General features: G+C 30.9%; 1 protein-coding gene across 1 annotated transcript in view; it reads right to left on the reverse strand.

Moving 5' to 3' along the window:
• LOC140440092 (arrestin homolog) overlaps positions 1-15,439 on the reverse strand; it is a 729,008-nt gene that overhangs the window by 75,840 nt on the left and 637,729 nt on the right. The window contains exon 10 of the mRNA XM_072530366.1: positions 5,205-5,438. Within this exon, the coding sequence (XP_072386467.1) occupies positions 5,205-5,438 (234 nt within the window). The remainder of the gene's footprint in view (positions 1-5,204; positions 5,439-15,439) is intronic.

The following is a 15,439-nucleotide window of genomic DNA, read 5'->3' on the forward strand; positions in this document are numbered from 1 at the left end:
TATTTTGCAAATAGGCAAAGAATTAAACTTTATTTTGGAAATAGATAAAATAAAACGTTTTATTTTATCTAAAGAATTAAACTTTATTTTGCAAATAGGTAGGTACTTATTAAACTTTTATTGGTTATATATAACCAATAAAATAAACATCTTACATTTCTTACAAATTCATTAGTACCTGTTAACCTCCATCACTCCGACACTGGCAACCTTATTTAGGGATTAGTAACCCTCACAACTATTGTATTCTATTCTGCTCCAACCTTTATACCTGGTGGTCATACTCAATTTAAAATTGTTTTCCTATATACTTCTGTAAACTTGTTGACAAATATCTGTTTTTCATTGAGTCACCCGTATCAACAGTTTAGGGATTTGCATACATAATTTATTGTTTTATTATTCTCTCATACATAAAAATACACTATATTATATATTTATATAATCTGATTTACATAATTATCTTATTTATATATTATTTTTTTTTCTAACTTTAAAAACGATCTCTGGAATAGAAATCGAAGAGTCAGTATATTAAACACTTGAATAAATATATTGTGGCTTAATCCCAACATTATTCCTAAAAACACAGAACGCCACAAGCAAAAAGCTATAGAAAAATAAATATAACTAATATTTGTATAAAGAAAAAGAGGTTAAATCTTTGTAAATGGGTATATTTAAAAAAACCCTTTAAAGGGCTACATCAAATAAAACGAACGTTTTCGGAACAACAGTTCCACCATCAGGTTAAAAATACAGGTTAACATGACTGAGACACCAAAATATTAGGGTAAAAACCCTTTAAAATATATAAGGTTAACAAAGATTGTACATAATGTTGTTATTAATATTTGATTTTTACTATAGAATAAATCAATATGTCGTATACATATTTATGGTTTCAACTTCGACACATTTTCTAAAACGACACAATTAAAGAAAAGTTTTAGTTCGTTATTCGCATAAAATTAACTTTAATTCCTTTGTCAAAAAGTAATTTGTAAAAGAAAGGACGCAAACGGGCGTTTGGTAAACAGCTTAAAAGTTATTCAAACGGTTTTATTAGCAGTTGCTGGTATCTTTGTTGACGTAAAGCAGATTACCGTAAAAAGTGCAGCTTTACTTTTGAAAATATTTTCTTCTCTATAGGATAAAGTACTTAGTTTGGTTTTTAATAAGATTTTATTGTAAGAATAAATATTTTTTTACTAAATACACTTTAAGTAGTTTAATTAAATTTGACTTTACTGCATAGAAGATTCTCTTTATTATTGCCTCTAAATTGCTATTATTCTCTCTAAATTGCCTCTGTTGCCAAGAAAATACTTACTTTAATAGAGTGATAAATGAGTTTATTTTATTATGTTTTACAAATTATCCAAATTATTTAAAATACTTTTAATTAACCCAAACTCATCATTTTATAGCCCCCATAAAATTATAAGACCCCCTAGTATTGTAATTACAAGGTACTGTAATGTATGTTTGGGTATATTAAGTTTTTTTAAATGGTAATACACAATATTAAAATTTTAAATTGTGTCTTATAGCTTTTTTTTTTTCAAAACTAGAGTTACATTAATGTTCTTGTTTTTATGTGCACAAATTTTTGATTATTTTGCTTTTTTATCAATTTCTAATTTAAATAAAAATGCATTTTTTAGCAACTAATTTATTTTTTTCTTCTCTAATAAAGCCAATCTTCTTCTTCTTCAAGTGCCATCTTCGTTCCGAAGGTTGGCGATCATCAGGGCTATACGTATTTTTGAAACTGCTGACCGAAACAATTCGTTGCTGCTACAGCTATATCATTCCCGTAGATTCTTTAGCCAGGAGTTTCGTCTTCTTCCTATGGACCTTTTTCCTGCTATTTTCCCTTGCATAATTATTCGAAGCAGTTCATATCTTTCGCCTCTTGTAATGTGTCCCAAGTATTGGAGTTTTCGTTTTTTGATCGTAAATATGACTTCCTTTTCTTTATTCATTCTTCTCAAGACCTCGACATTTGTGACTCTCTCGGTCCATGATATTCTCAGGATTCTGCGATACATCCAAAGCCAATTTATAAATAAAGCCAATACGGACAGGTAAATAAACAAAATTTAACATGGGTAATTACTACCCTAATTTACTGATCGTACCCGAGAAGCGTATCAGCAAATGCTGACTTCCCCCGTACTAGCGAGCTACTATTTTCTACCTCGTGCTTGTTAAATAGAAAGGGACTAAGCATTGTCCTTATTTAATTCTCTTCTGTGTTTTAAATAATATATCTCATAATAAAAGTGAAAAATAACCAATTAGTAACTACTAACTTGGCCGAAATTTAAACAATACATGTATATATATACACACACACACATATATATATATATATATATATATATATATATATATATATATATATATATATATATATATATATATATCTCTAGTGTTAGGGCAAAAGGACTTAAGTCCATTTTAGGCCAAAATGAGTTATCTACACATTTGGTTGTAAATTATGAAGAAGTTTGTTTCGGTAAAAAAGAATTAAGTCTATCTAAAAATATAAGATTTTTATTAAGACTGGTTCAACGAACTTAAGTTACATCAGACTATTTTTGTTTGAGCAAACGAACATATGTAACTTAAATCCTTTTTACCGAATGCTATTTTGTAGTTTTGTCCGATATAAACGACTTATGAAACTTAAGTCCTCTGTATCAATAGTCCATGCGTAGGTGGCGGTGTAAGTGTATATGACATAAATCTTACTGATCGTGCTAAAACATTCACTTGATGATGAATACTATTGGGATGGTTATGATTCTGAAAAAGATCCGCCTTACGTTAATTCAGAAAATGACTCGGATAGCGACGAAACTCTCAAAACAACTCAAAATTTGCTACCACGTAGTTCATCGGATCATATAACCGCTGAAAGTATACAGTTAAAGACGTGTGAACTAAACTCTTCTGAAGTAAATAATATCCACAATGAAGAAACTGTCGTATGTCAACAGGTACCACAAGTATTAAAGCAATACTCCAGAAAACTAAGGAAAGAGAGAACTTTAAAACGACATTTGGGTCAGGAATATGCTACAGCACAGGGAAAATTCAAAGAAAGCGCGTAATGAAAGACTTAAAAAACTGCAGATTAAAATGCCAGGAATGGTTATCTGAAGAACTGAGAAGTGATATTTTTTAAGAATATTGGGGACTAGGAAGTTATGAAAAGAGGCAATATTTTATAGCAAACTGCATCACGTCAGCCGAAGTTGAAACAGGTAGAAAAAAAAAGGAAGGAAGTTCAAAGGAAAGAAACATAACTTTCACCTATTTTTTCCAAATAAATGGACAGCGGTGTAGGACCTGTAAACAATGTTTCCAATTAACTTTGGATGAAACTGATAAATTTATACAAAGTACCCTGAGAAACAAATCGAATAGTGTAACCGGAATGTACATGCAAGATAAAAGAGGAAAACACACACCTACTAACAAAACTTCTGACGCCAGGTTACAAGAAGTTATTGCTCGTATAAATTCATTTCCTAAATATGAGAGCTATTACACGAAGCGGGTCAATAATAACAGTATCTAAACTCAGATCTCAATTTGACGAAAATGTACCAACTTTACTTAGAGATATGTCAAAACCCAGTAGGAAGAACTATATATGAAAGAGAATTTCATAATCTCAATCTTAAGTTTAAGGTCCCTAAAACAGACGTCTGTCATACCTGTGAAGAATTAAGCATGAGATTCGCTGTTACTAAAGATACGGAAGAAATGAGAGAGTTGATGATCTCTCAAACAACACACCATCTTGATGCAGACTTAGCTTATAAATGTAAGAAGTTGGATAAAGAGAAGGCCAAGCAAAGCACTTTTGATCTTCAGCAGTGCCTGCCAACGCCGTTTTTGGAAACTTTTGTTTCTTTTTATAAGAGAAAGTACTGGACTTACAATTTAACTGTGCTTCAGGAGCAGCTTCCTGTTATATCTGGCATGAATCAATCGCTCACCGTGGTGCAAATGAGATTGCTTCTTGTCTTTTCAAGGAAATAATGAACCTGCCACCTGAAGTCACTAAAATAACCTTTTACTCAGTTACATTTGCAGGGCAGAATAAAAATTTCCACGTACCTCCCATGTTCATGTCAGCCATGCAAATGAAAAGCTCAATAAATGAGATCAACCATAAATTTATGATCTTTGGGCATTCACACATGGAATGCGATGTTGACCATTTCCTTATTGAAAAACAGAAAAAAAATCGGGAATAAAAATTGCTCATTCTCATGATTGGGCAACTCTCATTAGATGCATAAACAAAAAACGTCCATTTAAGGTCAATGAATTAACTTCAGATGACTTCTATGATTTTGTTGCTTTATTAAGGACAACGTTTGTAAAGAAGCAAAAAAATGTTGATGGAGAGTTGTTCAAATTGCAGAAATGTCGTTGGCTGCAATACAGAAAAAAATATGCTACAATATTTTATAAGAGTTCTCTGGAAGAGTCAGAAAATTTATTGGAAAATAATTTTACTAGTAAAGGTCGACAAAGTGCAATAGAACTAAAGAAAAAGTATGATGGATTAATACCTATAGCTCATGAAAAAAAGCAACATCTTCTAGATCTCTTACCGCTCGTACCAGAAGTATATAAAAATTTTTATCAAGAACTGCCAACTACAAGTATGAACGATAAGGACCCAGATTTAGAGGAGTTTGTTTCTGATGACGAATAACTTCATCATAGTTATATTATAATTTAAAAACTAAATATTACTGTTATTAAAATGTAAACTTTTGTATTTAATATGATTAAAATATCTGGTCAAAAAAACTTAAGTATTTTATTCTGTGATCCAAAGGACTTAAGTCAGATCAAACATTATTATTTTACAATATTTCATATTAAACCCTAGTATGTATTGTAAATAAGCTATTTTTGATCCATATGTGCTGACAAAATATTATATTAGGATAAAAATAGATTTAGCATGTTTCATCAAATCTTAAATAAATTTTCTGCAATATCCCATTTACTGACTTAAGTCCTTTTGCCCTAACACTAGATATATATATATTATATATATATATATATATATATATATATATATATATATATATGTGTGTGTGTGTATACATATTTTAAAAATTTTATCTCTAACCTTTTGCTTGTAATATAAAAAATATGGATCTTACCTTTAATCTCTTAACAGTTTTATTACTCCTGTTATTTATATGAATCGTTACATTAACATCCTCACCGTGAGAGTAGATAGCCTTATTCAAAGTAGTTGTTAAACAGATTTTCCCCTCGCTTAATAAATATAATTTTTCGGTATACGCCTTTGGACATGGCACATTTGCCACATATTGGGCTAAACTAAGTCGTCTCGCGACGCAGGTATTGCGGAGTATTTCTGTTACTTTTCTCTGAAACAAAATAAGCTGGATTAATGTCGAAAACTTAACGTCATTTTTCATACTAAGACGTAAAGCTACTTTGATACTGTTTTCTATAACGTAGGAAAGTGAAGCCTTCCTACAACTTTAGGGAGGTTTAACCTGTAATAAAAAATATTACTATTATAATCCATCCGCTGGTTGCACAAGTATGATATTATTCGCGAATTATTTTTTACATGACGTCTCTTTCCTACTTAGAAACCAGTTAATAGGTTATCATATTTTAACTGAAAATTTGAATGGTGATATGTAGAGCTCGGCAAATATGCAACATGCATATTAAGTGCATATTTGCATATTTTGGATAAATTGTATAAGTGCATATGCATTTATTAAACGTGCATATTTTCTGGTATACCACAATAGACAAATATCTGAGTAATAGACAAACATTAGTAAAGTTTGTATTTTGAGAACGATTTCCGAAGTGGAAATTGAAACGTCAATAAACTTAATTTAACCTTTGATTGTAACTTATTCAGATTTAAATAGTAATTACTTTAACATGCAATAAGAAAATAGCTTCAGAACAAAACTATTTTTCAGTTTTTTTCCCATCCTATAGACAGAGTTACCTTTTTTTAACATCTTGTATATGTTTTTAAGTAATTCTCATTTAAAAAACCTCACTTAATCCAACTTAACCACTTTATTACTTTTTATGTGAGTGTTATATCGACGACTTGTATTTCAGTGGAAAGATATAAATTTTCCCGATAAAGATCACCTGAAACCACTTCATTTCAAGTTCCATTTCTGCCCTCCCACCTCAAATACGAGGGTAGAATAACTACAGTTGTCTTGTTACCAGAAATTTATTGGAGTTTTATGAAAAATGTGCAGTAGGTAGTTTAATTAACAATGCCTTGAAGGACAAAGTTTTGTATAACAAAGTTTACTTCAGCAACTTGATCCTATAAGGAAGTTCAACAAAGTTGTTTATCTATACAATACAATCCTGAACTATTTGAAAATTGTTTCTTTATCTACAGAAAAGTATCTCTTCTGTACTATTATTCCCGAAAAGTTATATTAATTTCTTCCTTATGATCAGTTGAAGTTTAATTTTCCTTTTACACTATTTTTTCAAAGTTTAACTTTGAATATCTATTTCTTATTTAATTTTTTATAAAATGTTTTAACCAACAGCAAAGGAATTAAACTAGAAACAAATTTAATATTTGTTTATTATTATCATCATCATTATGGCATCTACACTCCTAGGGGATTGATTGTCGCCCTTTTTGAGCTGTTCCAATTCGTTTGTAGCAATAAATTCCTCTACATTAACATTTTGGTTTTAAAATTGGTTGTGTCACTTGGCGTTTTCTATAATATTTCTCTATTCTTTCCTGTTTTTGCTTATGGTTTTTCAATCTCTAACTCCCATTTTCTTAAGCTCGGCAACTATCTGGTTCTCTCATCTCGTTGTCGGTCTCTCTCGTAATTCGGGTTTCCATTTGGTGATTTTTTTGATAACTGCTTCTGGATTTCTCCTTTCTAGATATCCCATCCATGTATGTCTCTGCACTTTAATAAATCTGATGATGTCTTCTTCTTTCAAAAGTTCCCTTACTTCGTAGTTTATTAGTTTTTCAAATTCAATATTTATGAGTGAGCTGCTATTCTCCAAATGATTTTTCTCTCTAAGATCCTCTATCTTTCTTTATCTTTCTGTGTCAGACATATTACTTCAGCACCAAATGTGGTTACTGGTCTAATTGCTGCTCTGTAAATTTTTAGTTGAGTATTCTAAGTAAGCTTCTTATCTTTGAGAAAATTGTCGTATTTCCAGTGGGTTCTGTTTCCTGTGAGAATTCTTTCATTGATTTATTTTTAAGATATTTAAAATGTTCTAACTTTTTAAACTCATATTCCTCAATATTTAACCTTGCCACATTAACTGTACTTTTTCTTAAGCATATTAGGTATTTAGTTTTATTTTAATTTATTGCCAAACCCCTCTTGGATGTTTCCTTGCATAACTTCGCAAGGAAACCCCTCTTCGTCAATATTTTGTAGCAGCTGTTTAACAATGTTATTTCTTTACAGTTTTTACATTTTGTGGTGTCCCGTTTCTTTAAAATTGGAAATATTTACCCCGTTTTCCATTCTTCGGTCATTCTTCTTTCTTTCCAAAACATTATTATTAGGTAGTATATTTTTCGTTTTATTATGCCTTGTTTTATTAGCTTGTTTGGGATTTCTTCTGGGCTTGCTACTCTCTTTTGCTTTAGATTTTTTATCACACGTAAAAAATCCTCATGGATTGTTATGTTTTTGCTTAATTCCGGGTATTACTTGATTGCCTATGTGAACATTAAAATCCCCCAAGATTATCATTTTCCCTCTGACTTGATCTACTACTTGTAATTGGTCATAAAACGCTTTCCTTGTTGTTTTAGGCTTGTTATTTTCTGGGCCGTATACTCCAATGACGTTCAGGCCTTTCTTCTCCATTATTATCTTTGCTGTTACTATTCTTTCTGATATGTCCTTATGGACACTCTTTGATGTGATTTTGGTACCTTTGGTGTATTAGTAAGGCTACATCTTCTTTGGCCCTGTTTTCTTTTGCTACTCCACCGTAGATTAGTATGTATTTACCTAATTTGATTGTCCTCTCCCTTTCCTTTTTTGTTTTTTGTAGAGCACAAATGTGCTCTACAAGATCAATATACCTTAATAAATGGATGTTTTGTCGACCGTACAAAATACATAGTTGTTTTTACAATCGGAACAAGTTTCATTATATTTTCGTTTACTGGTTTTGCAACTTCATTGTTCAGTAAAACCGTAACATTTTCTGCCTTACCTTTGGACAATTTTTTAAAGTGACTATATTTTAATTGAGCTATTTTAATAAAATTATTACCAGAATAATCACTTTATATTTTACAAGAAATCTTGAATTTCGTATCTAATTTCTGTTACCCGATTTTGCTTTGCCTAATTCAATAATTCAAATTAAGCATCCTGTGTAATTTAAAATATTTACGCAAAATGATAATTTATAGCATTTTTGTTCATTTTCTTAAGTCGAGATAATTCTTCTTCTTCTTCTTCTTCTTCGTCTAGCCATTTACGTCCACATCTGAACATAAGCCTCTTCAAGTCTTCCTTTCCATTGTTTTTTATTGTACGCTACTTGTAGCCAATTTTTCCCGGCAGTCCTTTTCAGATCATCTGTCCATCTCATAGGAGGTCTGCCTCTGGGTCTTTTGTGTTGGTATGGTCTCCAGGTTAAAATTGATCTGTGCCATTTGTTTAGATCGCTCCTAGCTACATGTACAGCGTATTCCCATTTCAACTTTAATGATTTTTGCACCACATCGGTGACTTTGGTTTTCTGTCTTATCCATGTGTTTGTTTTCTTGTACTTAAGTGATATACCTAGCGTTGCTCTTTCCATCGCGTGTTGAGTGACTCTAAGTATATTCATATTCTTTTTTGTGATTGTCCATGTTTGTGCCGCATAAGTTAATATCGGAATAATGCATGCTTGTCCTTAAGTGATATACCTAGCGTTGCTCTTTCCATCGCGTGTTGAGTGACTCTAAGTATATTCATATTCTTTTTTGTGATTGTCCATGTTTGTGCCGCATAAGTTAATATCGGAATAATGCATGCATCAAAAACTTTAGATCTAAGATGTAATTGAATTTGTTGATTTCTGAGTATATAGTTCAGTTTACCGAATGCTGCCCAAGCTAACTTTCTTCTTCTTTTTATTTCTTCAGTTTGAATTTCCCTATTTAGTATTATTTTTTGTCCTAAGTATATATATTCTTCAACTTTTTCTATAACTTTATCGTTTATTATTGTCACGGTGTCTTCGGAGTGCATGACTTTTGTTTTGTTTAAATTCATTTTCAGTCCTATTTTAGAAGATTCGGTATGTAGTTCTAAAAGCATGGTTTGCATTTCTTGTAGGTCAGTAGCTATCAGGATTATGTCATCTGCAAATCGTAGATTACTGAGGTAGCGGCCATTCATTGAAGTCGAGATAATTATAAAACTATAATAAAATAACATTTTTATTTATAGACTAAATAAAATAGGGTGATCTAAAGCCTAGACAATCCTCTGTATCCGCGGCTGGTCAGAAGATATGCTGTATTTGACTTGGTTATGATGCCCCAGGGATACATGGATACGAATCAGGACTTCAAAAAGGCATTTAATAAGGTTCTTTATAAAAGCTGGTAGAATTACGTATTAAAAAGAAAATATTGACAGTCGTGATATGAAAATTGTATCGAATCTATATTAGAATTAAACTGCTAATGCAAGATATCCGTCAGGGTTGCGTGCATATAAACTTTGTAGTAGTTTATACATAATCTTTATTTATTTGTTAACAACATTAAATAAAATACAGTACAATTATTATAAGCTGTAGTTTGCTTTCTACCAAAGCATGATTTTGTGTTCTAACCCATCGGAACTCCGAAAATTGCGTCCAAATAGTGCTTCTGGACCTCTGCATCTTCAATGTGGACTTTTAAGAGTATGTAAGAGAGCATTTCTTGAAATAACTTATTTAAGTTCTGAAAGAATAGAGCGTGTTGTAAGAAAGTTTTTTATCCAGAGTAAAATACGAAAAGAGAGAAGAGGAGGAGATAAAAGAAAAGGTAGATTTGATCCAATAAAATTATCTATAGAATTTTTCATATAAAAATGATTGCAGGTCATTCAAGATTTAAGACGTCAGAACCCCACAGCGTTGCCAAAACATCAGAATAGTTAGTAAGTGAGGTATTTTTAAAATGTTTCTAAACTATTTCTTAAACCGTTATATAAACAGTAAATACACTTAGTTTTAAGACTACTGCAACACACTAAAATACATAAGAAAACATTTTAATACAAAATTATATATTCTAAATTTTAAACTTACCTCTTTTAGACAATTAATAGTAAAAACGTCCCGCCATTATTTCTTGTTTAAAATAATCTATCTTATATGAGTTTATCACCTTCTACAGACTATTTAGTTGTTTTGCCATAGCACAATCAGAATACAAAAATATAATTAGTTTTTAAAGCTATGAATCTAAATTTAATATGTATTTATAAATACAATTTATTAATATATTGTGATCAAATTATGTAAGAAATCAAAACATAAACAAAATTCTTACTCTAAAAAAGCGGCAACACTTTAAACACTTTCGCCACACGCTGAACTATCATTAAAATTTGAAGTATTCCCATATCAGTTGCGTACAATTGTCTAATCTATTTAATTAAAATTATTATTTTGTGGAATATTATACCTAAAGAGTTATTTCATAAAATTTATATTATTAATAATAAAAAATGCTTTTGGTTATTTAATCAATATAATTCTAAAATTCTCAATGTAATGGTGATTACATTTTTCTAATTATTATACCATGTTGACGCCTATGAAAGATCGAGCAGTTCCGTATGGGTTTCGTATTATTAGCTGTGTTACGAAAATTTGAACTCTAAGGTTGACGTTCTGGAAATTTTAAATATAAGTGACGTCACTTTATATAAATTGTGATGTGCAACGTTGTTACTGTGAAAAATGGTATATCCAAACATTTATGGGGCGTTTGAACGGTGCAGTGAGTCATTATAATAGAGGATGATCAACTAGATTGTATTTACCATGTGATCTGAATTTTAGAAAGCTTAATCATATTTCTGAACATACGTTAATGAACACTACAACATATTATTCGGCACTCTCTTAGTAGAAGCTTACCCTTCGTGTCCTACAAAACGAAGGAAATTTTGAGAAAAGAAAATTCAGAAGAAGAGACGTTCAAGGTTATAACAGAGCTGAGAGTTCAAACGGTAACAGCTAAAGTCTTTTATTCTTTGTTAAGTACATAACATGAATATATACCAGTACATAAATTTTTTAACTTCACCATCGTGGCTAGAAATTCGAAACCCCATCTTTCTTCTGCAAATGTAACCCCATATGTGTGACTGGAGATCAAGACATAATTGGAAAATACTCAAAGGTACTAAGACTTGGTGAATACCCTCAGATATCAGACTGGAGAAAGACGAGTGACATTGTTATTAAAAAACCTTTCCAGTAGCATTTTAAATGTAGTGCATCAAAAAAATTTATAGATAATATTTTATCGTTCTGACATAGGATTCAGCAAGTCAATAATACCCAAGTTAAAACAGAGTGGATGTTTATTGAAAGGAGATAAATCATCTATACACACTCTCCTTAGAAAATATTTTAGTGAAAATTGGAGAGACCAGCCGGATCTCACATTTTATAAAATGATAGATACTGGCGTACAGACAAATAATAACGAGAGTGGTGCAGAAAATGATCGTATTGATGATAAAGACTCAGAGGAACTTTGAGTTAAGGCATTAATATAAGTATATACGCATACTTTGTAAGATCTTTTGTACTTTGAATAAAAATAAACTGTTGACTAAAAGTTTACTTCTACATACTTTTTTCCTTAATCGTAAAACACAAGGTTTGGAAAACAAACTATCCAAGAACCACTAATATTGTTAATAGTTGACTATTATTATGTATTTGCAAATTTTAGTTGCATAAATCTGTATTGTTATACTTGCAAAACTCGATAGATTTAAATTTTTCTTCATTTTCTAACAAAAACAGTAACTGCCTAAGAAAAAAATCATTATATTTTATCTAATAAAGCATTTATCTATCACAAAGAGTGCCATTTATTAAATCTAAGGTTTTTGCAATATTAACCAGTTTTTTGCAAATAACTCAGTTTGACTTATACGGTTAATACAAATTTTGCATCTAGCGGACTCATATACTGTGACCAGATAAAAATAAATCTAAAGTTTTTCTCAATTTAATTAAATTAATCTCACTAAAATCAAGCTAAATTAAAATCTCCGGTAAAAGACAACATATATAAACAAGAACATATAAACATAATACTTCATATTTCAAAACGTAAAATAAATATGCTTAGCGAATTTGTTTTCTTCGACGTGGGTTTAAAATATTTATTTTGTAAATTATACAAAAAGGAAGGTAAAATATTCTTTTGAAGTTTGGCGACTTAATAATTTAGGGTTGAAATGAAAAGAAGGGCAGCTTGGCTTTATATATAACTCTAAAATGATACCTTAAAATAAAAGCTTTAAGTAGATGTCATTATTTCTTGGCATTTTCTTGAACGATCATGAAAATTTTGTGGAATACGAGAATAATTGTATTCGTTAACATAAATAGGAGATACCAGAAAAGTTATATTTAGTTAATAATTAATCAAATATCATTAAAGAAAAGTAAAGCCAAGAGTATCCTTTATTTTACTAATTAATTAATATCTTTTTAAGTTATTTAAAGCAGTATCATCTAAAAGGTACGTGTCGCTTTATTTCGTTGAAACAATGAAATTCACGTGGATGTAGAATCGGTTGTAATGACATTCTGCGTTTTTCTTGATAATTCTAGCCACTGTTTTATACCCAGATCTAAAGGGAGGTAGTTATTCAAGTACCAGGTAGTATCCACAATGTTTGTCAGTACTTTATTCTTAAAATTGTTAGTTTGGTTCTATATTACTTTTTTTGAATACCTTTAGAGTTAGCTATACTCTGGTATAGCTATATACCACAATTGTATCGAGTGAGTCATTTTTTTAATGTTGATCTTTGCGGGGCTAAGAGGAAAGGAAATCGACCAGTCATAGGCGTGGGGTTAATTTTAAAAATAATCAGGACTTTAGAACGAATTGATTGTCATAAAAATTATTGTCTTATTTTATAGATACCATAGATGAAGAAAACTAATCCCTGTTAAATATATTTTTTAACAAAACCCCTTATCTGTTTAAATTAAAAAACTTATGACTGATTCAAGGATTAAATTTAATTCCTATTGTCAAATGAGAATTAAAGGCATGGGATTAGAAAAAGGGTCTTCCAGTAACTTTTAGCACAGGTAAAACTGAATTACTAAAACAATTCTTGGTATAATACAAAACAGTACTAGTAGTAATAAATGAATATTTAAATCCATAAATTGGTGGGTAAAGGGGTAGAATGCGAAAACATGGAGTTGCTTCCAGTTTATTCCACTTAGCCTCTTCTACTCAAATCCGACTCTCACCTTCACGCTGGTGCCCTCTGTTAAACCGAGCAACCCAACTGGAGATCCGGTATCCAACCCAGGTAGAAAGTTGGGTCGGAAACGGACGAGAGCGGGTGAACTGGTCCTACAGGTTGGGGGTTGAGCGTAGGGTTAACACCCCGACACCTAAAAAAACAAAAGGTTACGAGAATTCAAGATAAAGTTTCCGGACTGAAATCTAGACGACGACGACTTAGCGAGAAAAAGGACAAAGAGTTACAAAAGTACGTGGAATATGAGATCCTTATATAAAACTGGAGCATTGCGGGAAATCCTTGACATCCTGGATAAATATAACATAGACATTATAGCCCTTCAAGATGGTTGGGAAAAAGACATACGAGAAAAATAAATATACAATGTACTATAGCTGGCACCCAACAGAACATAAACTTGGAACAGGATTCATAGTCAGCAGCAGAGTGAAGCACCTAGTAATATACTTTGAAGCCATAAGCAACAGAATATCCAAAATAAGAATTAGGGGAAATTTTTTCAAATATTCAGTAGTTAATGCCCATGCACCCACAGAAGATAAGCTAGATGAAGAAAAGGATGAATTTTACGGAAAACTGGAAGAAATAATACAGTACTGCCCTATAAATGATATAAAAATAGTTCTTGGAGATTTCAACGCCAAAATAGGAAAAGAAAAGATAACCTACCCACTATTGGAAAATATAGCCTCCATAACGAGTCGAACAACAATGGAACACGCTTAATACACCTTGCGGCCTCAATGAATATGGTGATAGCCAGCACATGCTTTGAGCGTAAAAAATATACACAAAGGCACTTGGGTTAGCCCAGATGGTAACACAATCAATCAAATTTACCACGTTGTTGTGGACGCAAGACATTACAGTGATGTTATGAATGTACGTACCAGACGTGGACTTTATGGCCTTTATGCCACTTTTCCTCTGGTTGGGAGATGCGTTTGGTTTGTTTTTAAAAATATGTGTATATCCATGTCAATTTTATTATACACTAAGAGATGGTGTCGACATTAAAGTAAGATTAAAATAACATCTTTAATTATGATATTGTAAAAAATGTTTTTCCATTACAGCAAGTTCTGATGAAGCCCAAAATTATGTGGCGAAAGCTTGACTTTTAATAAAAGACACTCACCTAAAAGCACCCTTTTATATTGCTTCCTTAGTATTGGGTCGTTCCCGGTTATCTTCAACCGTCTGTGTTTACCAGTAACCCGTTACTGTCTTTGACTTTCTTATATATATATATATATATATATATATATATATATATATATATTTATATAATATATATAAATATATATATATATATTTATATAATATATATATATATATATATATATATATATATATATATATACATAGCAAATTTTATAGAATTTTCCTTTCAGTTTAAGAAGTGATGATATTAGAAATCTATGCAAAATATATGACAGTCATAATATTCAAATAACAAAGAACAGATTAGTTAGAATAGCCCGGCATAAGTCAACTGGAGAAGTACAGGTCATCCACGAAAAAGATATAGTCGTTAAAAGTCTACTAGATTTAGAAGTGAGATTGGAAATTTTCCTATATAAAAGTGAAGATTATGGCCAGGTCATGCATTTGGGGTATCTACGTTGTAAAATGGTACCCTATCCTTCATGCTATAGCATGCTACATAATATATACAGTCTGTAGTCAACACCATCAAGATATAAGCAAAAACACAAAAATTGTTCTGAAGCTATTTTCTTGTGACATTTTAAATTAATTACTATTTAAATGGGAATAAGCCACAATTAAAAGTTAAAATACGTTTATTGACGTTTCAATTTCCACTTCGGAAATCG

Source organism: Diabrotica undecimpunctata, chromosome 4, assembly GCF_040954645.1.
Source record: "Diabrotica undecimpunctata isolate CICGRU chromosome 4, icDiaUnde3, whole genome shotgun sequence".
NCBI classification, from domain to species: Eukaryota; Metazoa; Arthropoda; class Insecta; order Coleoptera; family Chrysomelidae; genus Diabrotica; species Diabrotica undecimpunctata.